This window comes from Bos mutus, chromosome 1, assembly GCF_027580195.1.
Source record: "Bos mutus isolate GX-2022 chromosome 1, NWIPB_WYAK_1.1, whole genome shotgun sequence".
NCBI lineage: Eukaryota > Metazoa > Chordata > Mammalia > Artiodactyla > Bovidae > Bos > Bos mutus.
The window spans coordinates 65,819,532-65,846,078 of record NC_091617.1 but is presented as its reverse complement, the minus strand read 5'-3'; the positions used below and the strand labels follow the sequence as shown (position 1 = coordinate 65,846,078).

At 43.1% G+C, this 26,547-nt stretch overlaps 1 protein-coding gene across 1 annotated transcript in view; it reads right to left on the bottom strand.

Moving 5' to 3' along the window:
• Positions 1-1,296: 1,296 nt before the first annotated feature.
• CASR (calcium sensing receptor) overlaps positions 1,297-26,547 on the bottom strand; it is a 30,935-nt gene continuing 5,684 nt past the window's right edge. The window contains exons 3-6 of the mRNA XM_005893424.2: positions 24,279-25,163; positions 10,626-10,856; positions 5,037-5,160; positions 1,297-2,819 (exon numbers count right to left, since the gene is read on the bottom strand). Coding sequence (XP_005893486.2) covers positions 1,297-2,819; positions 5,037-5,160; positions 10,626-10,856; positions 24,279-25,163 — 2,763 coding nt within the window. The remainder of the gene's footprint in view (positions 2,820-5,036; positions 5,161-10,625; positions 10,857-24,278; positions 25,164-26,547) is intronic.

The window sequence follows — 26,547 nt, the reverse complement described above, 5'->3', positions numbered from 1 at the left end:
TCACCCAACTTGTGAGTGACAAACCCAGCACTTGACCCCAGGCCTCTCTAGCTCCAGAACTGACTGTTCAGCAGTATGCCATTCAACGTTCAATCTTGTAACTACCCATGGGCAGATCCCACTGCTGGAGGGAACCTAAGTATGGCATTGGGGGGTGCCAAGTGTAATATCCCATGAGAGCTCTCTTGGAACCACGTGTTCTTACCCCAGAAACTGGTAGGAGGTCAGAGACTGGGAGCTTATTCTTCACAGAGAAAGGCATGGATCTGACTTCAGGAAGCGTTTGAGGTGGAGAAAGAGGGAGCTTCTGGATCCCTGGGCCCTGAAAGGGCTCATTTAGGGCTTAGCTCATTGGGGTGTGGGTGGTGGGGCGGGCAAAGAAAATGGGACTCAATAATACTGCCTTATATCAACCAGACTGGGACATTTTTTCCAGCTTATATTTTCCATGGACTATTAAAACAAACACATTTTCTTAAGGATAAAGCTACATATGACAATATTAATTACAGATACAGCTCATTGGATTCATGCAGGCTGAGGTGATTCCTGAGATATTGGAATCTAAACGTGGCATCACCATCACACTCTGGACAAGATCAGACATACTGCTGGAGGATGGATGCTAACCTTCTCCACGTCACGTGACAGCAGCAGCAAGTAGGAAACCACATATTTAACAGTTTTCATAAATAGGAGGGGACACATTCATCTTACAGCTCTGGACATTTCAAGTTCTTCCCACTGTCAAGGTGTTGGGCAGCGCTGGCGACATTCTGTCTTTCGCACTCAACTCTAGTGGTGCCCATAGGAGGTCCTGTCACTCTGCACAGGTTTGTTTTTGGACCAGGCTGTCTGCAAAGTTCAGGGCAGACGTTTCAACATTAAAAACAAAAATCAAACCAAAACAACAGCAACAAAAACAACAAATAAGACCCTAGGGGGAATAGGTGGGTATCTTAAAGCCATGGTTTTATCTCCGGACTGTTGGATGGGATAGAACAGAAGAGGAGAATGGAAGCAGGGATAGGAAAGGCGAACCTGACTATAGGGATCTCAGCACTCTGATAAACCTAACCACAGAAGCACACCGCTCCCCTCTTTTTAATTTTAAGGGGGACATTATTTCATTCACTGTCGTTTATAGCAGTGCAACTAAGTTCCAAGCATTTGGTGGGTCTTATCCCTCCTTCCTGGAGGAAGGGGGGGGGGGTGGGGCAGTTCCTCATCCCTGTGGAGAAGGTCATCCCGGGGAAACTGCCTGGATTCCCCCTGAACTGGCTTTCTCCTTCCCTTTTAAGAACGCAGCATGTTTTCCGTAACAGTGCTGCCTCCGCCACTGATGACAAAGCTCCGGGAATTAGACACTACAAGTGCCGGGGACATCTCTTCGGGGTCCTCCATCTCTAGCTGGTGGTCCTCACCCACAGGGCCCTGCAGGCCTGTCTCCTGGGCGGTCAATTCTGAGTCCGTCTCCCCGCACTGCAGCGGGAGCAACGCCTGGTGTTTGGTCAGGGCGTCATTGTTTTTCTGGGCCTCCAGGGAGGTCTGGTGCGTGGAATTCCTGTGAGCCACGGCGCTCTTCTGAGGCTCGTCAAAGCTCAGCGAAAAGGTGACGGTGCCGCTGCCGAAGATGACCTTCTGCTTGCATCGGGGCGGCTGCTGCGACTGTGGCTGCGGCTGTGGGGTCGAGGGTGGCCTCGGCTGTGGCTGCTGCGCGTTGTGCGGGCTCAGGGCCAGCGGCTGCGGCTGCTTCTGCCTCTTCGGCTGCTGCTGTGGGAACGGGTCCTCGCTGTTGCTCTTGCTGCTGATGGAGGAGGAGGGGGTGGATCCCGTGGAGCCCCCTAGGCTGCTGGACCGCTGGCGGGAGACGTTGCTGCGGCGCAGCGTGGCTCGGGCGGCCACCTTGAAGGCGTGTGCCGCGGTGCTGCAGCGCACCTCCTCGATGGTGTTCCGGGAAGGCTTGAAGAGGATGATGTAGACCTTGTTGAAGAAGATGCAGGCCAGCAAGCCAAAGCTGGCAGCCAGGATGGCGATCACCTCCACGGCAGAGACGAACTTGCCGTAAGTGCTGGCGTAGGCGGGGATGAAAGAGATCCAGACGATGAAGAAGATGAGCATGCTGAAGGTGATGAACTTGGCTTCATTGAAGTTCTCTGGCAGCTTCCGGGACTTGAAGGCGAAGAAGAAGCAGATGGCGGCCAGCAAGCAGGTGTAGCCGATCAGGAAGCCCAGCGCCATGAGCGAGCCCTCGTGGCAGGTGATGAAGATGATCTCGTCCTCCAGCTCGTGGTTGCGGTAGCTCGAGGGGGGCGCTGTATTGAGCCAAATGGCACAGATGACAATCTGCATGAAGGTGCAGAGGAAGACCAGCAGAAACTGCAGGTTGAGCCCCCACCACTTCCGGTGGAAGCTGGTGGGAATCTTGGCCTCAAACACCAGGAGGACCCGATTGGTTTTCACCAGGATGCACGAGATGCAGAGCACGAAGCTGATGCCAAAGGCCGGCTGGCGCAGGCGGCACGTCCAGTCCTGGGGCTCCCCGATGAAGAACAGGGAGCTGGAGAAGCAGCAGAGCAGGGAGAAGAGGAGGAGATAGGAGAGCTCCCGGTTGGTGGCCTTGACGATGGGCGTGTTGCGGAACTTGATGAAGACGCCCAGCACGAAGGCTGTGAGGAAAATGCCCAGCACAGCAAAGAGCGTGAGTGCGATCCCAAAGGGCTCGGTCCAGGACAGAAACTCGATCTCCTTGGCGATGCAGGAAGTATGGTTCTCATTGGACCAGAAGTCATCAGGGCACTTATCACAGGCACTTGCATCTGTAAAGTGTCGCAGTGAAGGGGTTAGTACTGCGTGGCAGAGACTGAAATTTGTGAGTTTGAATGTGGTGATGAGGGAACTTTAAATTTGCTTTACTGATGAAATAATTGTGATTTTTACATTATCAGATAATGTACTGAACCCTGACTTATGCTTAATAATAAACTTAATTTCATGTTTCTTTGATGGTTCTATTAGTTTTTTCTTTTGTGCTGTACTCAGTCACGTGTGCCGTGGTCAGTCATATGTGCTGTGTGTTCAGTCATATGTATTGTGCTCAGGTCCCTTCAGTTGTGTCCAGCTCTTTTCCACCCTATGGACTGTAGCCCACCAGGCTCATCTATCCATGGGATTCTCCAGACAAGAACACTGGAGTGGGTTGCCATGCCCTCCTCCAGTTTGTATATATGGGGGATACTTTTTGAAAAAATTTTAAATTTTATGTTGCAATATAGTCAATTAACAATGTGATAGTTTTGAGTGTATAGCGAAGTGATTCAGTTTATACACATATGTGTATCTATTCTTTTTTCAAATTGTTTTCCCATTTAGGTTGTGACATAATATTGAACTGACTTCCCTGTGTTGTACAGTAGATTGTTGTTGGTCATCCATTTTATATATAGCCGTGTGTACATGTCAATTCCAAACTCTAGGAGGGCTACTTGCTTCCTTTAACACTACTTGCTGATGTACAAACCATCATTCAGCAAGCACAGAATGATCAGTCTTGCCAGACAGGTGGCTGCCCTGCACACTGGGGGTCTGGCACTGTCCACCAATTTTCACAGTGATTCACACTCAGTCTGACTTATTTTGGACATAAGGATGGGCTTTATAGACACACCAGAACAGCCTCTTAGATCATGGCAAAGTGCTCAACAATTCTGACCTGTGCCTTCTTCACTCCACATCAGTGGCTTTCTAGTGAGGGTGGCTGCAGACTCATTTGACCAACAAATGTTTATTAAGCCTGTGCTGTGTCTCAGTCAGTGTGCAGTTTTGGGAGGTGAAAGGAGCACGGACTTTGCAGTCAGTGGTCTGGATGGGAATTCTGGCCCTGCCATTTATTAGCTGTGTGACTTTGGTCAGGCTCCTTAACCATTCTGAGCCTCAGTTTCCTCATCGGTGAAATGGAAGCAATAATAACTCCATCATGGTAGTGAGGATGCAATGAGTTAATAATAATGAGAAAAAATTATATTTAGTATTTATAGAGTGCTTCCAATATGCCAATCAAATATTTCTCTATAACTTATCATGTGTTTTACCAGCTTTATCTAATTTAATCCCCCAAACTCTGTAAGATAGGTTTATTATTATTCTTACTTTATAGATGAAGAAACTGAGGCATAGGAGAAATATAAATAAGGTAGTAAGTCCAGTGCCAGGTACTCTGTAGACAATCTATCTTGACCTATTAACTCTGAAGCCTGGAGCACACATCTCTGGTTCCTAAGAGCTCATTCTGTTGTTTAGCTCTATTAGCCCAGCTTTGAATTTGATGTTATATTGTGTTGCCTACAGCATCTTCTTGCTGCTGTCATCCAGTCTCTTACTCATTTTAGATGGTGATTCCCTGATATGCTGTCTAGCACTGCTGCTGCCTTAATCAGGGAACAGACACAACTTTGTCTATTCAGGATCACTGAGCTCTAAGAAAGAAAAACAACATTGGAGTGCAGTATCGAAGTAAGATGGAGGAGGCAATGGCACCCCACTCCAGTACTCTTGCCTGGAAAATCCCATGGATGAAGGAGCCTGGTGGGCTGCAGTCCATGGGGTCGCTAAGAGTCGGACACGACTGAGCAACTTCACTCTCACTTCTCACTTTCCTGCATTGGAGAAGGAAATGGCAACCCACTCCAGTGTTCTTGCCTGGAGAATCCCAGGGATGGGCGAGCCTCGTGGGCTGATGTCTATGGGGTCACACAGAGTCGGACACGACTGAAGTGAATTAGCAGTAGCAACAGCATCAAAGTAAGAGAAAGATGTGCAACAGATGTGTTTGTAAACTTTTACGGTATTACAGAGATACCTAATATTCTGATTCTATCCCCCTCAGTGTGCAGCCCAGTGTGATGCTCAGATTGCACCTTGTTAAATGAGAAACCGTGCTAAGCACCGTCTCAGCCCAGCCCTTTCAGGGACTTTGCTGAGCCCAGGGCCCCACAGTGAAGGGAGCCCTGCATGCCCACCAGGGGTTGCTCCTTTACCTGTCTCGTCGCTGTACTCCCCATCAGGACATTCCACACACTCAAAGCAGCAGGTGGGCTCCCCCTCAATGATTCCTTTCCTGGTCCCTGCCAGGCAGTCTCGGCTGCAGTTGGAGAAAGGCACCTGAGGGCGGAGATCACAACAGAGAGGGGCTGCAGCTGTGGGATCAGTCTTCCAGCTCCTCTGACAACGTGTCAGAGGGAGGAGCTGGGCACTAGCACCAGTGTGGCAGGCTCAGGCCCAATCCAGGCGGAGGAAGGGCCAGCGGCCTGTGTTCCTATTATCTCTGAAGGGGACAAATGCCTATGGGAAAGTGCATGCACACACACACACACAGGCAAACACATCTCAGTGGAATTCGAGGAAGATTAATTGTTGTGAGTCTACACAGTAACAAAATCCTCCATAAATAGCCTTCCCTTCCATCCTCTACAAGTCCCAGAATAATATACTCCTCTTTCCACTTACTTCCTCCCCACCACATAGTCATATCTGAGATGACCATCATCCTTGTTCACCACAAGCAAGTAATACTAAACTTCCAAGGAACAGAGCAATCTTATATTACACAAATTCTAGCAAAGATCAGGAAAATATATATATTCTTAAAGGAGCACCTTCCAACTAATTCTTGTAAGCCCAGTATAATAACCTTGATTCTAAAACAAGACAAGGACAGTATAAAGGCCCATCTCACTTATTAGGTTGTCTTCAGAAGTAGAGCTGAGTTGAGGATTTGTGTCCAAGTGATTTATAAGGAAAGTTCTCCCAAGGGAATCAGGAAGAACATGGAGGAAGTAGGACATAGGAGGGAGGAGAATAAGCAAGGCTATGATTCTGAGCAAAGTCCCTCCAACTTCTGCCTGATCCCCCGGGGGAGCTCTGGATTGTAGGTTAGGCCCCAACGCTGTCCTGACCTGAAGAAAAGGGCTAGACCTTTCACACTTCCACAGCACTCAGAGCAGAAGGGAAATGTAAATTCCTAGGCTCTTCTGAGGTTCTCCTGAGGTTCTCCTTTGCCTCTCTGAGCCTGTAGGCAAAATGGGTTCCATTAGCCTGCAGGCAGTCTCTGAAAAAGAATATGAAGTTCTGATTATTGGAAGTAAAAATGTATAGAAGTTATTGGAAATAAAAATGTATAGAGATCCTGGAGATACATGCAAAGGGTAAGGACTCTGAAAGGATCTGGAAAGAATACAACTACTTTCTACTACTTGAAAACAGATGAAAGTACTAAAATAAAGAGCATGAAAAACAAAATACACCATGATCATGGTGAGTTTCTGCCAGGAATGTAAGCAAGTTTAATATTAGAAATTCTGTGTCACTCACTGTAATAATAAATTAACACAGGTAAACATGATCATCAATGGATGAAAAAATATTTGATGACATTTAACACAAACTGGAGAAGGCAATGGCAACCCACTCTAGTGTCATTGCCTGGAGAATCCCAGGGACAGAGGAGCCTAGTGGGCTGCCATCTATGGGGTCGAGAAGAGTCGGACACGACTGAAGAGACAGCAGCAGCAGCAGAAGCAGCAGCAACACAAACTAGTGATAAAAAACTTAATGATGTTTGACAGAAAACAAAATTCTGTAAAGCAATGATCCTTCAATTACAAAATAAATAAATTTTTTAAAAATTAGAAAAAAACCTAAAGTAGGAAGAAATATCTTTACCTTGAAAAAACATCTCCAAATTGTTAGCATACACATCAATCCATATGACACAATATTATTTAATTTAAAATAAATAAGGGTGTGTATGCCCAGCAGTGGGATTGCTGGGTCATAAGGCAGTTCTATTTCCAGTTTTTTAAGGACTCTTCACACCGTACACCTGTGGCGGATTCATGTTGATGTATGGCAAAACCAATACGATATTGTAAAGTAATTAGCCTCCAATTAAAATAAATAAACTTAAATTAAAAAAAAGTAAAATAAGGGTGCTCAGTATCACCACTATTATTATATATTACACCAGAGTTCCTAGTTAGTGGAACAAGAAAAATATGGGCAAACATATTGGAAAGGGCTAATAATGTTATTTTTAATAATAATGCAGATAACATGCTTGTCCACATTAGAAATAATTGGAGAGCAGCCCCAGGGCTAAAATGCCACAGACTGCCACTGTTAGCTGAGTTTCATTAGTTTTTCTTAAAAAAAAAAAACAAAAACTTCACCTTTCGATGTATGCTATTGGTTGATTTCTAGCTTCTTAAATGATTGTTTTTGACAATTTTGCCCAATCTACCATTGCTTCACCATTCAGAAATCCTGCTTCCATCTCAATCTTTGATCATGCCAGGTAACTGAGTACTTATTAGGTCTTTACTACCTAACAGTCTATGTGTATCAGAGACAGTAAATATATCATAAGAACGCAAAAAGCATAACTTTCTTGAATTAGGGAGCAAGTCTTCATTTTTGTAGCCCCAGTTACAAAGCTTTGAATAACCCTTGATACATGGTAGGGTTCATACTATTTTCAAAACATCTCTTTAAGAAGACTATCCCCCTTCCCACTACTTGCTTAAACTGGAGACATCTTACAAAGTTAAACATATGGAAAGCAGTAAAATAATTATCATTGTTTCCAGCAAAAAAGAAATAACTGGCTTGACAAGGAGTTTTAAAACACTTGAACAGATGATCAGCAATATTTTCTAATGAAAGAGGAATAGAAGTGGCAATACCAGATCTGATGATCACTGAGACTCTCAGGGCCCTGGTTTGAAGGAAGGAAAGGATAAGCTACATCTATGAACACTGTGAACCGTGAACTTCCTGATGTTCAAGCTGGTTTTAGAAAAGGCAGAGGAACCAGAGATCAAATTGCCAACATCCTCTGGATCATGGAAAAAGCAAGAGAGTTCCAGAAAAACATCTATTTCTGCTTTACTGACTATGCCAAAGCCTTTGACTGTGTGGATCACAATAAACTGTGGAAAATTCTGAAAGAGATGGGAATACCAGACCACCTGATCTGTCTCTTGAGAAATTTGTATGCAGGTCAGGAAGCAACAGTTAGAACTGGACATGGAACAACAGACTGGTTCCAAATAGGAAAAGGAGTACGTCAAGGCTGTATATTGTCACCCTGCTTATTTAACTTATATGCAGAGTACATCATGAGAAACACTGGACTGGAAGAAGCACAAGCTGGAATCAAGATTGCCAGGAGAAATATTAATAACCTCAGATATGCAGATGACACCACCCTTATGGCAGAAAGTGAAGAGGAACTAAAAAGCCTCTTGATGAAAGTGAAAGTGGAGAGCGAAAAAGTTGGCTTAAAGCTCAACATTCAGAAAACGAAGATCATGGCATCCGGTCCCATCACTTCATGGGAAATAGATGGGGAAACAGTGGAAACAGTGTCAGACTTTATTTTTCTGGGCTCCAAAATCACTACAGATGGTGACTGCAGCCATGAAATTAAAAGATGCTTACTCCTTGGAAGGAAAGTTATGACCAACCTAGATAGCATATTCAAAAGCAGAGATATTACTTTGCCAACAAAGGTCCGTCTGGTCAAGGCTATGGTTTTTCCTGTGGTCATGTATGGATGTGAGAGTTGGACTGTGAAGAAGGCTGAGCGCTGAAGAATTGATGCTTTTGAACTGTGGTGTTGGAGAAGACTCTTGAGAGTCCCTTGGACTGCAAGGAGGTCCAACCAGTCCATTCTGAAGGAGATCAGCCCTGGGATTTCTTTGGAAGGAATGATACTAAAGCTGAAACTCTAGTACTTTGGCTACCTCATGCGAAGAGTTGACATATTGGAAAAGATTCTGATGCTGGGAGGGATTGGGGGCAAGAGGAGAAGGGGACGACAGAGGATGAGATGGCTGGATGGCATCACTGACTGGATGGACATGAGTCTGAGTGAACTCCAGGAGTTGGTGATGGACAGGGAGGCCTGGCGTGCTGCGATTCATGGAGTTGCAAAGAGTCAGACACGACTGAGCGACTGATCTGATCTGATGAACACTATAATGTTTGCTATTATTATGTGCTTGTAAATTCACTGCAAATTCTACTGGATCATGATATGTATTTCATACACTGCTGGTCCAACTTTGTTGACATTTTATTTAGGATGTGACCACTGGCTCAGGCCTATAATTGCTTTTTCTTGTACTGTTATTGCCTGTTTTTGATATTAAGATTATATTAGCCTTTTAAAATGAGTTTAGTAGCTTTCCTTCTTGGCTTCTGTTAGGCTGTGAGTGGCAAAAACCTCAAAATAACAAAATAACAAAGGTTCAATCTACACCAATTAGAGACAACTGTGTGCATCAATGGAGGTAAAAGATAACCTGGATGAGTCAACAACAGCAGGGGACAGATAATAAATAACACAGCTGATCAATTTAGACTGTAGTCAATTGATACTTGTGATAATTTAGACAAGAGTATATTTAATGGACAGAGGAACATACCCTCTGGAATCCCCAAAGCTCTGTTTGAAAAAGGGTCATGACATGTTTATAATTGAGAATTCATTCTCTGAGATAGAAACTATAAAGACTTGCATACTGTGGATGAGATTTGCTATCTATAGGAGAACTTCTTATAGGTAACTTATCCTTTAAATTGAGAAACAGTGAAATTGTAGTATCTCATCAGAAACCCATCAACCTATGAAGCATTTGGTAAAAAGATGAAGTTGAATTTTTGGTCATGTCATAAAAAGTGGTCCAAGATACCCAAAAGTGATAATAGAAAGTGTTAGTCCCTCAGTTGTGTCTGAATCTTTGTGACCCCATAGACTGTAGCTCACCAGCCTCCTCTGTCCATGGGATTTTCCAGGCAAGAATACTGGAGTAGGCTGCCATTTCCTACTCCAATAATAGAAAGGCAAATGCAAAGAGAAATGTAGCAGTTCTCATCCAGGCTTTTTGGAAGAGTTAGAGAGGATGCCCAGTCCAGGGTTTGTTCCTACAGAGGATCTGGGTCCTTAGAATATACTGTATTCTAGGACACAATTATTGTAGAATGGTTATTATTTCAGCCTATCACGTATCTTTTCCTTAAGTGCATATTCACTGGGAGTAATGTGCCTCTGGTTATTAATCAGGCTTCTAGATGAAGTGATACCTCATGGAAGGAGGCCGTGATCACAGTCACAAGCATCCTCCTATTTGCTACAGGTTTCCCATAGAAGGAGAATAAATTGTCCTTTTGATTTATAGGCCAGTCCTAAGCTATTTTGGGTAACAGGGAGCTACCTCTGTATGAATTGTCCATGCCCTGTCTTGAGTGATGCTTGTGTTTGCTTAAATATTTTGCTCTGGTTGGGGAAAGTTTTAGCCAAAGAAACTATTATTAGCCATGGAGTCAGATTTGTAAAGAATAAAATTGTTTCAATACAATAAGCATGGGGCTCTGGTTCTGAAAATTCTCTTTAGACTCTAAACACTCATGGATTTCACAGGGAATCCTGACAACGCAGTTAGTGAATTGATGGAAGTGGACTCGTGATTCTGCAACTCCAGTGGCAAAACCCAAGGCCCTCCCAAAGCCCAGCACAGTTTCTTCCCGTGGTGGAGGCATCTAGCATCCTGATGGACAGCACATACCTCCCTTGAGAATCCACTCCACAGAATTTTTTCATCATTGATGAAGAGTCTCTCTCCTTTCTTGGCATAGACATTGTAATATCCAACTTCCTTAAACACTATGGAGCCGTCCTCTGGGGAGAGGTGCCAGTTGATGATGGAATAGTTCCCTGCCAGGTCTCCACATTCATCGAAAGTTACTTGCTCCCCCATATTGCTGGTAAAATTTAGGTGCCGCAGGTGTTTCAGGACCTAAAGAACAGAGATGAATACTCTTAACACAAGCCACAGGGCTGCCACATACGGTTATGTAGGTTGCACAAAGACAGTAAGCTATCTTGTTTACAAAGTGCAAGGGACATGACTTGAGGAAGAGGCACCTTTTTGTAATTTATACTAAGGTACTTAGATGTGTTAGTGGCAGCCTTGGTAAGCCATGAGCTTTATTTGGTATGCGAATTGTGTCAGATGGTCCAAAAATCGTTTGGGTTTTTCATAAGATGTGACGGAAAAACCCCAATGAATTTTTTGGTCAACCCAACAACTGGGGTAGGAAACATTTTCTTGAAGTCAGAAAAGGAAAAGGAATACATCTTGCCATGGAACTGGCCAAATCAAGGCTTTTACAGGTGCAGCATCATCTGTTGGTGCCCAGGAGGGAAAGGGTTGTAAGCCAGAGCCATCCCTGGTGTCTTCTGAGATGGGCTTTGGAAAGAGTAAGTACTCTTACACTCTGCACCATCTTTCTCTAAGCTACTGCTTCTGTGGAAGTGTCCTGCTGCCAAAGTTCACAGAGAGAAGGGTGGAAGGAAGAAGGAAAGAAGGCTATGAGCGGAGCTCTGGCCATCACTGCTATAATCATGGCCAGTTATGGGGTGTTATGAGTCACAAAGCCCTTGTACAAAAAATTAATGATAATAATCACCAAACCTTACTAGTCATTTTATTACCTTTGAGGCACAATGCTGAATGCTTTATATTTGTTATCTAATCTTCACAACAGATAGTACTATTAACCCTCATTTTGGGACTTCCCCAGTGGCTCAGTGGTAAAGAATCTGCCTGCAAAGCAGGAGACACTGGTTCAATCCCTGGGTGGGGAATATCCCCTGGAGGAGGAAATGGCAACCCATGCCAGTATTCTTGCCTGGGAAATCCCAGGGACAGAGGAACCTGGGGGGTGGCGGGGAGGGCTACAGTCCATAGGGTTGCAATGAGTCAGACACGACTGAGCATGCATACACTCCCATTTTACTGATGGAGAAACCGAGGAAACAGGAAGTAGCTAGGCCCGAGTACATAGCTAAGAAGTGCTGTCAAGCCTGCACTTGTATTGGCTCTGCTCCACTGCATCGTTAGGCTCCTGCCTCTGCTTCTTGTGCACCCCTGACTTGGGTCAAGAGGAAGCAGTGGGCACTCAGCAGCTTATCTTTCATGTGGGAACTGCCCAGGGCCAGGAGGTCACTGAGGCACCGAGAGAGAGTGATACATACACACAGTCCAGACGGGAGAGTAGGGGTGCTCACTTACACTGTGCCTCGTGACTACAGGGCTTTCTCACTCTCTGGCTCTGAGTGCGTTTCCTCACCAGCAGGATGAGAGGGCTGGGCCCTAGAGACTGCAGGAATCTCCAAGTTCTAGTTTGAACTTCTCTCTGTTCTATGCTGTGGTGGCCCTAGGAATACATTTAGAAGTACCTCTCCCATTTAGCATAACTTTTAAGGTACCTGAAAAACCAGCATCCAATCTGACACCAAGAAAATCTGGGCCCTATTATCCATGTGTATGACGAAGGAAGGGCAGCTTTCATCTTCTACTCCACTCTAGAGATGATACAGCTTTTTTAAAAAAACAATTTATATCTGTATTTGACTGTATTTTAAAGCCAACATCTATTGTAAGGAAAATTAAATAAAGAAAAGGAGCCACCTGAACTTGCTCATAAACAGCCCTGGGGTGAGTGTGGGGACTGAGAATGTGGCTGGCCACATGTGCATAGAGACACAGCACCTGGGCGCCTCAGTCACCTGCTGTCTGTGTGGTGACCCCTTTAGTGCTCTCATTGCTGCCCTGGTGGAAGTTGGCTGCTCTGATTTTTGTCCCAGGCTTGTGGGGGATGGGGATCCCTCACTCCTTACTGCCTGGTTCATTTGCTCTGCAACCAGAGCTGCTGAGTTATCCTCAAAAAATAAATAAATAAATAAAAGATGGAGAATGAATCCTACTAAGGATGTTCTCCCAAACCTTCCTCAATGATCACCAATCTTCATTTTCCCTTCATTTTTACTGAGCCCTTAAAGTAGTCCTCAGAGAGGTGGTGCCACAGACATGCTCCTTTCCTATATTAGATATCTCCAACTCTCCTCCCTTGGCCCCCTTGCTCTCAGGATGACTTGTACACAGTGAGGGTACATCCTTTTGTTTCTACCCAGATGTCCTGACACATCTCCTTCTCTCCGAGGAACATGCATTCCTTCTGCTCTATAAGACTGACCCCTCATGCAGCACTCAGAACCTCATTCTTCCCACCTACTCTGGAACTTTTCTGACATGACCAGCCCACCCTTCTCCATTCTATAACCATGCCTCTCCTACTTCCTAGTGGGGATCGTCCATGGTTTAGACGAAACGTGCTTCAAACTTCTCTAGGTACCTTCCAAAGCCTTTCATACTTTGGTCCTGTGTATCTACCACTACCTGTCAGTGCAAACGTTTTATCCTTGTCATATCCTTTCCACATGTCATGCTAACTCTGTCTTTGCCCTGATCTGCATAAAAGGTAAGAAGAGTGACGAGAGAGGGGACTACTTCTTATTTACACTTCCTTTCTGCCAGGCATTGTACTAATGCTTTGCACACATCATCTCATCTGACCCTCATAACACATCTATGGATAGGGACTATTAATATCTTCATTTTATAGATGAGGAAACTGAGGCATGGAGAGGTCAAGAAACTCACTGAAGTCATAAGCTAGAAAGTTCTCCAGCTGTGATTTAAACTTGTGCTTTTCTGCTACACCCTCTAGACACCAGTATGAATTGTTGACAGCATGGATGGCAAGTATTTGTCAGAAATATTTCCTCATTAAATATATTTTTTAAAAACATCATTCTTGTTTGAAGAATACTTTAAAAGGCATATGCAACAGTAAAGATAGATTATTTAGCATACATTTTCTTTTGCCTATGCAAGTTTCAATTCCTTGGTTCTTATTTTCCAGACAATTAGCTCCTCCTCTACTTTTCTCAGTCTACAGCTTCTCTGCAAGAAACTCTCTGGGCAACAGTGGGTGAATTGGAAGGGGAACTGGAATAAGATCATTTCACAATTAAATGGTCATCTTCCACGTTAATCAGACTGGACAGAAAAGTGACTCAAAGATCATCACTGTCTATAATTATTCTGTATTGTTGTTGGCATAGGCTAGTGATTTCTAGCATATCCTACCTTAAAAGAAAAGGGAACCAATCAAAATCATTTAAAAAATTTTGATTAAAAAACTCATTGTAGGGGCTTCGCTGGTGGTCCAATGGCTAAGACTCTGTGCTCCCAATATTAAAAACTAAGTTATATGTCAATTAAAAACCCATTGTAAATTCAAGGTTATATTTTTATACTGTTAGAATCAATCAACAAACAAATATTTATAGAATATCTACTATGTGATTTGAATTGGGCTGTGGTAGTACAGGATGTCGGAGAAGGCAATGGCACCCTACTCCAGTACTCTTGCCTGGAAAATCCCATGGACGGAGGAGACTAGTGGGCTGCAGTCCATGGGGTCGCTAAGAGTCGGACATGACTGAGCGACTTCCCTTTCATTTTTCACTCTCATGCATTGGAGAGGGAAATGGCAACCCACTCCAGTGTTCTTGCCTGGAGAATCCCAGGGATGGGGGAGCCTGGTGGGCTGCCCTCTCTGGGGTTGCACAGAGTTGGACATGACTGAAGCGACTTAGCAGCTTCAGCAGCAGCAGTACAGGATGTAGTAATAAAGTCCTCAAGGAGTTTACATATGGATTAGAGTGATAAGATATAAGACATATTGGATGGTAGAGCCAACAGTGCAAGATAAAATACAGTTAATGCCTAACTTATGGGAATCAACTCTGAGCACAGAGGAATTCAGGGGAGATGGACATTAAAAGGGGCTTAATGCAGGCTTGAGGCATGGGAGAAATTTGGGGTGGTAAAGGACAAAGGAAAGGAAGGTGTTAAAGACAGTGGGCACAACATGGGCAAACAAAGTATTATGGGGGCAGTGAAGAGACCAACTTCTCAAAATCTGTATAAGTGTTAGAGAACAAGAGGAAATAAAGTTGACAGGCAAAGAGCAGTCAAGGCAAAGAGACTAGATTTCATATCAAGAGGCATAGGATCAAGTAATAACAAGTGTTGATATGAATGAAGAGAAATTAGAATCTTCCATACACTACTGGTGGGGATGTAAAACGAAGCGGCTACTTTTGAAAATAGTCTGGCACTTTCTCAAAAAGTTAAGCATAGAGTTTCCATACAACCCAGCAATTCCACTCTTATGTATATACCCAATAAAAATGAAAACATAATTCCACACAATAACCATACATGAATGTTCATAACAGCAACATTCATAATAACTAAAAAGTGGAAACAGCCTAATGCCGATCAATTAGATGAATGGGTAAATAAAATACAAGCAGATACTATTCAGCCATAAAAATAAAGTACTGATAGATGCTACAACATGGATGAATCTCGAAAACATGCTAAGTGAAAGAAGCCAGTTGCAAAAGACCACATATTTTGTGACTTCACTTATATGAATGTCCAGAAATGTCCAAATATACAGATACAGAAAGTGAATTTGTGGTAATTTAAGAACGGGGGGAATGAGGTGAGAGGGAGTTATAGCTAAAAGGTACGCTGTTGCTGCTAAGTTGCTTCAGTCGTGTCCGACTCTGTGCGACCCCAGAGAGGGCAGCCCACCAGGCTCCCCCATCCCTGGGATTCTCCAGGCAAGAACACTGGAGTGGGTTGCCATTTCCTGCTCCAATGCATGAAAGTGAAAAGTGAAAAGTGAAGTCGCTCAATCGTGTCCGACTCCTAGCGACCCCATGGGCTGCAGTCTACCAGGCTTCTCTGTCCATGGGATTTTCCAGGCAAGAGTACTGGAGTGGGCTGCCATTGCCTTCCCCAAAAGGTGTGAGGTTTATTTTGTTTTAACTTTTTACTTTATATCAGAGTATAGTTGATTAACAGCATTGTGATAGTTTAACGTGTACGGCAAAGTGATTCAGTTATACAAAGGAAATGGAAATGAGATTTCTTTTTGATACAGTGAAATGTTCTAAAATTGATTGCAGTTATGTCTGCACAACTCAGTGAATATACTAAAAACTGCTGACTTGTACATTTTAATAGGTGAATTGTATGGTGTATGAATTATATCTCAATAAAAGCTGTTTCAAAAAAGAAAGCAAGGAAAGAGATTTAAAATATACAAATATGACTTCGCTGGTGGAGCTGACATTCAGCAGCAGGTAGAGACCTTCATACCAAGATGACCTCCAGGATACTTGGTGCTGAGAGTTTACTAATGCGAGCTGGTAACTCTAGCCTCAGACGGGACAAGAGATAAAGATGGGCAGAGGTAAGACTTAGTGCAAACATCTTATCCAGAAAAGAAAGCACCCTGGGACCTTTGTGGCTGGAAATTTATTTTGTTGTTGTTGTTGTTTGGTTGCTAAGTTGTGTCCAGCTCTTTGCAACTCCATGGTCTATAGCCTGCCAGCTTCCTTTGTCCATGGAATTTTCCAGGCAAGAATACTAGAGTGGGTCGCCATTTCCTACTCCAAGGAATCTTCCTGACCCCAGCATAATAGAATAGATATTAAATCAATACTGCTGGGTTTGTCAAATGGTGCCCCAAATGAGGTTTTCACTGACCTGAGGATAGATGAGAAAAATAAGGCCAATGTGATATTAAAGAGTAAATAGGCAGGAGGACCATAAAAATTAGGTTTTTTTAATAAGACTTTTACGGTTGGAACTTAAACCTATATATTAAAAAGCAAAATATTTAAAATTATACTGTGGGATTAAGGGCCAACACAATTTCTCCTTTTGAGGTATAAATGTAACCTAAGTTCTTGTTTCTGATTTAAAAAGATAAACAAACCTTCTGAAAGTGAAAGTGAAGTCGCTCAGTCGTGTCCAATTCTTTTCGACCCCATGGACTGTAGCCTACCACACTCCTCTTCTGTGGTCTTTTTAGAAAATTGCAGTTAAATATTATATTTTGCATGTTATGTTCTTGGTTATAGGCAAATTTAATTCTCAGTAACCGTTAAAAAATGGAGTAAACTGACTATAAAACCCCTACCACTTTCTTGAGGAAAAAGAAAGTTGGAATCACCATAGTGTAATAATGTTGGAGTGAAAGCTGGGAGTTGCCAGAAGAGAAGGGTAAGTCCCAGACCACAGCTGTTCCATATAAGAATGATGAAGGGATCAATCAACACCTAAAATGCAGGACGGAAGTCTGTTAATATAGTGAGTGCCAGAATTATTCACTTGGCTGCAATAAAGTAATTGACAGTAATTACATAATGCATGATCCTTTCTTTTTTAATAAAAAGGCCAAATATATTAAAAAGTAGTTCATTATGCATAGGCAGTGTCTTAAGCACTGCATGCATATTGACTAATGTCATCTCATAACAAACTCGTAAGTTTCAGATAGAGGCTTCTATTTCTCAGGTGAGGAAAATGAGGCACAGGCACATTAAGTGACTACTCGAGGCCATGAAGCTGTTGGGTAGCAAGTGGGATTTAAATCCAGTTAGTCTGGTGCTTGCACAGAATCAGACACGACTGAAGTGACTTAGCATGCATGCCTGCATTGGAGAAAGAAGTGGCAACCCACTCCAGTATTCTTACCTGGAGAATCCCAGGGACAGAGGAGCCTGGTGGGCTGCCGTCTATGGGGTCACACAGAGTCGGACATGACTGAAGTGACTTAGCAGCAGCAGCAGTCTGGTGCTAGAGTCCGAACTCTCCGACGTTACAATATATACTACCTATGTAAGGGTGCTGTGTGCTGTGCTAAGTCGCTCAGTTGTGTCTGACTCTTTGTGACACCATGGACTATAGCTCACCAGGCTCCTCTGTCCTTGGAATTCTCCAGGCAAGATTACTGGAGTAGGCTGCCATGCCCTCCTCACCTATAGAGGTATAGGAGTCAGATTAAATCGCCTAGCTATTAGGTTGTCTATCTCTAGCTACAACAGTGTGACTAATGTGAAATTTAGGTTGAGAAGATGGACATATTTTAAAATGGGATAGTAGAGACATGTATAATGCTGGTGGCAACACAAGAGGCAGTAACTGGAAGTGTTCCAAACTGAACGGCATTCAAATCTCCGTGCATGACCTGCCCTCCCTTGGAGACTTTCTGTTGTTTCCCCTATTTAATCAGCTTTATTGACATATAGTTTACGTAGGATAAAATGCACCCATTTTAAGTGTAGAGTTCTGAGTCTTGGTGAATATGTATGCCTGTGTAACTACCACTACTGTCACCCCAGAAGGCTTTCCTGATGTTCCTTTCAAGTCAACCTTCACCCCATTTGCAGCCCTGGGTCACTGCTGATTTGTTTTTTTTCTATCATTAGACATAGAATATCATATAAATTGCACAAACAGTTTGTACTCTCTTTTTTTCAATATGGATTTTTTTCATGATGTTTTTGTTATTCATCTGTGTTGTTATATTTGCCTTTGCATTTGACATTTCCTTCAAGGAATAGATCCTTTCCATACATCGTACTGTGCTGTGCTTAGTCGCTCAGTCACGTCTGACTCTTTGCGACGCTATGGATGGTAGCCTGCCAGGCTCCGCCACTGTCCATGCGGATTCTCCAGGCAAGAATACTTGAGTGGGTTGCCATGCCCTCCTCCAGGGGATCTTCCCAACCCAGGGATCAAACCAGGGTCTTCTGCACTGCAGGCGTATTCTTTACCATCTGAGCCACCAGGGAAGCCCTCCATACATCTTATCCATCCTTAAAGGTCCATTCAGATATCATTTACTTTCTCCTCACTTCAGATATCCTGACTTGCACAGTACTGTAGTGTTTCATCCTCATAGCAGGTATATAAGTAAGATAACATAAGTGTTGCACTTTTGTAGTCAAAACTTGCACCTTGTCCATTAATAATCAATTATCAGTTTATTAAGTCATGTCTTCAAGTCATCTCTTTAGGCATCTTTAATATTTCTTCTGGTATATTGACTTGCAAGTTAGGTACTCAAGCACCTGATTTTCTGGATCATATCAATAGCTTTTGTATCAGCAGAGGGAGAGATGGAAACCATTTCACCCTTAAACGCAATGATAGGGAATCTTTACTGTCAATTCTTTTTATTTTATTTTTTTTAAGTCTTCTGGTGTGGGCCATGTTTAAAGTCTTAACTGAATTTGTTACAATATGACTTCTGTTTTTTTCATGTTTTGGTTTTTTGGCCAAGAGGCATGTGGGATCTTAGTTCCCTGACCAGGGATTGAACTCACACCCTGTGCCCTGGAAGGCAAAGTCTCCACCACTGGACCGCCAGGGAAGTCCCTGATAGGGAATCTTTAAAGTGATAATCACTGACCCACAAAAAGGCAACATAAGTTAAAAAATAATTTAGATATTTCCCCCAGAGAAAACACTCTTCTTTTAGAATTTTATTTTATTTTTTAATTTTTATTTTCTTTTTGGCCAAGCCATGCAGCTTGTGGGATTTTAGTTCTCTGACCAAGGATTGAACCCTAGCCCTCAGCAGTGAAAGTGTGGAGTCCTAACCACGGAACTGTTGGGGAATCCCCACACAGACACATTTTTTTTTTTTTTTTTTGAGAATTTTAAAAGAAGGAACTAATAGTTCCATTAAAAAATGAAATACAAATTTTACTTGAGATTATAATTCTGTGTAATATGCTTCTAAATTATTTTATCTGGGGAGAAATATGAGAAAGAGGGCTTCCCTGATGGCTTAGCAGGTAAAGAATCTGCCTGCAATGCAGGAGACACAGGAGATATAGGTTCAATCCTTGGGTTGGAAGAAAAAGAAAAAAAAAAACTGAAGGAAAGACTTAAACATAGAAGATAATATATAGACAGAGACTGACAGAGTCAAAAAGAAAACTAAATGCCAAGAAAGGCATCCTAGAAGAAGGACCATGCATCACTTATTATGTATTATTATGTATCGTCTATTGTGTGTATTATCATGCATTATCTAGTATGTGGTAATATTTCCATCTTGTGGCCTTTTGGGGTATTTCTTCTTAAGGATTTTAAAGTCAAATTATTGTTCATTATAAGCATAAATGGGAATCACCTCTTGGTATGTACTCTAAAGTTCAATTGAATTAAGCCAAAAACTAGAAACTAGACTTTCCAGCATGTACATATGACATAACTTCTTAGCACAGAGGGAAAATGGGATGGACTGCATGAAGCCCTCTGTTCACAAAAACGAGGGACAGCTCACATAGAGAAGAAGAGTCTATTGCTTCATGGCCACTTCCTGTGCTGAATGTAAGGAAATCCAGGAACAATTCCTTTCTCTAACCTCAGTCATGTTTTCTTATTTCCCCTTACCTCAATTCATCCCCTCCCTCCCAGACCCCAGTGGTACCAGCAATTCCTAGAAAGATGAATTCCATTTGACTCTTGTTATCACCACCATTCTTTCATCATGCATACCTTTATTGGGGCTGTGTTACTCGGCTTATGGGATCTTATTTCCCCAACCAGGAATTGAACCCGGGCCCCCACAGCGAAAGTATCCACTCCTAACCACTGGACCACCAGAGAATTCCCATGCATGCCTATTTTTGACTAGTAAGTGGCTGGTATAAGGTGGGAGAAAGCAGGAAGCGTGCCTTGTGCACAATCATCCTGAAAGAAGGAAGCAGGTGGTTCCTTACCTATTTATGTACATGATGTTCCATTCAAATTTGATTATTAAATCAAATTTAATATGCTCATTCAATCAGAGTTTAGACTGTCCTGGGAATGTGACCCAAGCTCATCCAATCAGCATCTAGAATATCCTGGCCAGAGTCATTGATTCAAGGCTGGGTTGTTGGGTTGAATAATTGTCTGCAAAGGACTCTCTCTATGTTGTGTTGTCAGGTCAAATCAACTAGATTGCTATTCATTCATTCATTTTTTTCTACACATATTCAGGTGTCAGAGGTTCTAGACCCAGTGCTGAACAATACAGACATAGTTCCTGCTTTTATGAAGCTCAGAGAACAGCAGAGGAGTCAGAGGGAAGAGAAAGCTGAGGAGTTGTGAGAGGAGGCCTTGGGGGTGTCTGTGGAGGTCAGGAGGGAATCGTATGCTGTGTGCTGTTACCTGTTAGTGTTACTTTAAAGGCATATGACTTGACTGATAAATTTTATGGGGAGAAAAGATCAACAAAAGAAGAAAATTGTGATTGACCTTATTTAACTAGGGCTCCTCTTCCCTGGTGGCTCAGAGGTTAAAGCGTCTGCCTGCAATGCGGGAGACCTGGTTTCGATCCCTGGGTTGGGAAGATCCCCTGGAGAAGGAAATGGCAACCCACTCCAGTAGTCTTGCCTGGAGAATCCCATGAACGGAGGAGCCTGGTGGGCTACAGTTCACACGGTCGCAAAGAGTTGAACATGACTGAGCGACTTTACTTTCACTTATTTAACCAGAAGTTTTGTTGATAAGAATCTATTTTGGTCAGTTGAGGAGCTGTAGAAGATTAAATTGGGTCTATATAAATGGTAAAAGTGAAGAAGAAAGAATGGTCAGAAAATGTGTGTGTGTGTGTGGTGGTGGTGAGGGGTATAACTAGAATAGACTTCCAGAAGAAAGAGAATTTTGAAAAAAAGTTAAAAGTTCATGGTGGACAATAACAGAGGAGACAAATATTGACAGCTCTTCAGGTACAAGTACTATGCCCAAAACTAGTAAGTGCTTTGTGGGGAGGTATGAGGCAGATTGGCTTAGAAGAGAATTGAGAGAAGGTGGGGGTGGAATTCCAGGATTAGACTGTATAGATTGTACAGGTGATATGTTTCCATGCAGGTGTTAATAATGAGAGTGAATAATTGTTGGTCCATCTCCTGACAGACCGTGACATGGCGAAGATCTTAAATTGCAGAACGCCCACCCAACCACTGGGTTCCTGAGGCTTAAAGGAGACTTTACAGCAAGCACACAGGACACTTTGCCCAATGCCCACATGTTGCTCCTCCCCAGAGCACTGACCCTATTTTCCTGTCTCCTCTCCTGGATTGTACCAGACCTCATGTGAACCAGGAGGACATATACTTACCTGTCCTAGGGTCAGCTGAGGTGTCTGTGTAGTGGCTACTCTTTATTTTTGCCACTTAGCTTTTCTTTCCTCCTCCTTTTGCTAATAGCATTCTGATTGCCCTTTGGGGATCCAACTCCCCTCTTATGCTCAGTCTAAGTAGTTTGGGAGAACTCCATTTCTAACTTCATGGATGGACTTGTGATCTCAAGCTGTCTAACCAGTGTGGTTTCTAGGACTTTTCCAAGAAATCCTGGGAAGTAAGGGTAACCTAGCAGTAAGGATTTTATGAGCCTGAAGCTGCTGCAGAGGTGGAAAACTGCTAACCCCAAGGGATAAGGAACAAAGAGATGAAGAGAGAGTCTAGTTTTACTTGGAGTCTTTCTGAGATTTTCAGTATTGTGAGATATTAATAATGTTTATGCTTTTGTTTAAGCCAGTTGGTTTGAATTTTCCACTGCATGAAACTGAAAGTCGCACTCTTGACTATAGCTTAATTCTTTTTTTTTCTCATATGTCTGTTTCAGCCTTGAACATCCAGATTTGACTTCCTTGTCTGGGAAAAGCGTCATTTAACAGCAGACCTGTTGAACTACCCACTGGAAGCCTCTTTCCCCTTCAATCCCACCCTGGGATTTTTCTTTAGGGTTTTTTTTTTTTTTTTTTTACCCATAGGCTTCTCAGGAAGGAAAGGAAGAAGGAGAAGGAGACATGAAAGGGAAGAGAGAAAGACACTAGTATTTACTAAAAGATGGTCTATTCTTCTTTCTTGAAACTCCACTCCTTAATATCATGGTTTCTAAAGTTTTTTTTTTTCAAGTGTGTTTTTTAAGTGTGTTTTTATTTTTATTTATTTTATTTTATTTTATTTATTTATTTTTATCTAAAGTCTTTTTGATCTTTGACCTTCATTAGAGCTCCTTTTTCTTTGTCAGGCAGTGTGTGGGGTGCAATGTGAGGAAGGAAACTTTCAGTCCCTCATAACATTTAGCCAACAGTGATGTCTGAGTGAGACTTTTCATACACGAGGGCTGAGAACCTGTAGGTCCTCCTGGCTCATTCTACCAGCCTAGACAGTCAGTCCTTATTCTATGAGAATTGCTAAAGTGACGGACATAGGATGTACACCCTTTGTTTCTTGGCAACTTTTCCCACGGGTTTGAGGTGGTTGGGTTCTGTATGTAAAGCTATTTTCATTATCAATTTTTACCCAGTTTATTGATTAATTTGAGGCATGTTGGACTCCTACTTAAAACAATCACCACCTGTTCAGAGTTTGAAAATTTACTAATTGCTTTCACATAGATCATCTCATTTCCTTTTCCAAAAAACTTGGGTGGAAAGTAGGCTGGGTATTACGGTCATTTTACAGATGAAGAGACTGACTTAGAGCGGTGTCTTTCCTGAGATGATGCAGACAGTAAAAGGGAGAACCATAGCTGAAGCTAGATGCTGAGTCATTCGACCCATATTCAGGGTTCCACACTCTCCCCTCACTACCCTCTCATCATGAACTCTGATAGTTTAGTCTATCAGAGGAAAATACAAAGAGAGTGTAAAACATGGTCTGACTGAAAAATCAAAGTACATATGCAAGACATGAATGGCTTCATGGGATATGTCAGGTCAGACTCTGATCTTCAGAAGCTCTATGAAATAAAAGAAGATTATGTCTCTCCTGTGTATAATTCAAAAATACAAAACAAGTCTAAAGAGTAGAGGTTCCACTGAAGTTTGGATTATTTTTTATGATAACTACTTCAGGGCTTCTTTTTGAAATATCCAGCATCTTTTTAAGAAGAGTTTTTTTTTTTTTTTTCTTCTGTGCCCTTGATTTACTTGTGTCCTAAGCTTAGTTGACTTTCTTGGGGTCCAACACATTATATTGTGAGTAATATAAAGGCAAAAGAGGTGGCTGAACATAGTGACACTAATTTTATGGTTTTATGCCCCTTAGCATATGGGATATAATAGGTACTCAAGAAATATTTGTTGTCTACAAGGGAACAATATCTTTAATTTAAGCACTATAAAGACACTCCGCCCAGTACTAAATCTGTCCTGGGATATTTAAAGATATTTAGGGACCATACTCCAGGTATTTTGAACCACTAGCCTAACAAATAGCTGAGCTCAAGGCTTGAAACAGAGAATCAAATTAAATTACTGTCAGTTTTCAGAAGTCAGTTGCCCAGATGTTTGAAAAGGATATTTGACTCCAAGGCTACATCTAGTGACCTCATTCAGGTATTGACTTTTTGAGGTAACCACTTTAATCTGTCTTGCTTGGATCAGTCCAACTCTGCTTATTACACAGTGAACTGCTATCTAAGAGAAGGAGGTACCTGCCAAGCTTCAACCTTCTTGATATCTGCGCAGGAACCGTTGGTGAAGAGCCCTCTCCCAGGTATGCAGGTGTATATATCTTGTAGGGCATGAGCAATGGAGTAGACAGCTAAGTAGACGTTGTAGGATATCCGTAAATGTGTATAATCCATGTAAGGAGTCTCGACACTGCTGATGTTCTCCTCCCCAGTACACAGAGGTCGGAAGGCAGTGGAACTATTGCTTAACCTGACACCTCCTTCTTCATGACCTCTCAGGAAGGTGTCCACGGGTAATGGGCCTTTAGCACCCTCTTGCAGGTGGCAGTTAAATGTTTCTTCCCAAAACTCCTTGGCAAAACCATTGTGGACAGACTTCCTGGGGTGGACTTTCTGCAGGAATTCCCGGAAGCCTGGGATCTGCCCAGCTTTCAAACCAAACCCAATGGTGCCTCCAACCACATGGAAATACTCGGGCATAGCAATCAGGGAAGAGCTGGCCCAGGCCTCGCTGGCCAGCCAGATCCTGCCTGTGATATTGCGCCGGACGATCTCTTTGATGAGGGGTTCCAGGTCTGGGCCGCTGGAGAAGACGACAATGACTTTGGCGGTGGAATTCTGGATCACCTCCACCACCTGCTGGATCTTTTCCTCATCAGAGTATTGGGAGATGAGCTCGCTGAAGTCGATGCAGATGTCCCTCTCCTCAGCTTCCTCTCGAAACTTCTCGATCCCTGGCCGGCCATAGTCATCGTCAGCTGCAATTGTGCCCACCCAGTTCCAGCGGAAGTACTCGATGATGTCAGCCATGGCCGTGGCCTGGTGTTCATCATTGGGTATGGTGCGGAGGAAGGACTTGAATTGATTCTTGTTGCTGAGGAGTCTGCTGGAGGAGGCATAGCTGACCTGGAGAGAATACAGATTGAATGAGTGAGGGAAGTGCCAGGTGGACCACAAGGTGGTGTGGAGGAGAATCTTTGAGCATTCACTGATCTAATACATCAGACATGCTGGCCATGCTGGCCACTGCAGACAGAATAAAAGCGTGAGGACAACCAGAATCTGTTCCTCTCCAGTGTGAGCACTCAAGCACCTGCCAGTCTATCAAGGAGCATTCTAATTTCTAGTAGGTGATCCTTCACATTGCTCCCTTCAAAATGGGTCTGGGACTTCCCAGGTAGTCTAGTGGTTGGGAATCCACCTGCCAATGCAGGGACAGGGGTTCGATCCTCGGCTAGGAAAGATTCCACGTGCCCTGCCTGGGGCAACTAAGCCCCTGAGCCACAACTACTGAACCCGGGCTCTAGAGTTCTTGAAGATGCAACTCCTGAAGCCTGCACACCCAAGAGCAAGTGTTCTGCAACAAGAGAAGCCACCATAATGAGAAAACCACGCACCACAACTGGAGAAAACCTGTGTGCAGGAACAAAAACCCACCATAGACAAAATAAATCAAAAAAAAAAAGGATCTGGCTATAAAGTCAACTCAACAACCATAGGATCTGCTTATCCTGTATGCACTGTTCCATAATTTTTCCTTTCTCTGTGCTTCTTCATTGGTTACAATAGCTCCATGTACATATCTTCTGTCTGTGGGGTCCACACTCTCATTTGAATATTTTAGCTTCCCCTTTACTATAATGAAGACTTTGTCCATGACTCACTTCTGGAAGGAGTCAGGTTCCCTTTGGATTATGAACCTAAGGCTCTTTAGAGGAGCCCCAGGGGTTTCCCTTTCTTATCTGCCTAGTTTCTCTCTTCTAGTCTCCAGCTATTCCCTCTCTTTCTTCCCCTATCTTCCCACCTACTCTACCCCTACAGTACTTTAGACAAAAGTACCCACAATTGCAGTCATTTCTAAGAACTGCTTATCATTTAGGCTCAATTAGCCATTTAGGTTTATTAGGCTCAATTCCCCTTCATCACAATACCAATGAGGCGCATGACCAAATATAGTCAGAAAAACATCCTTTCCTGTCCTGGCTTCTCAGTGAGCTCAACCACCACTGAGAGCCCTTTCCTCTGCAGTTTCAGGTGGTGGTCGAGGCCGCTTGACAGACTTTTTAAAAAAAATATTTATTTATTTATTTGGCTGTACTGGCACACAGGATCTTCAGTCTTTAGTTTTGGCATGTGGGATCTAGTTCCTCGATCAGGGATCAAACCCGAGCCCCCTGCATTGGGAGCTTAGACTCTTAGCCACTGGACCACCAGGGAGGTCCCTTGACAGGCTTTTGATGCGGGTCTCCAAAACTTGGAGAGGCTGAAAAACACCCTGGAGAAGCTGTCT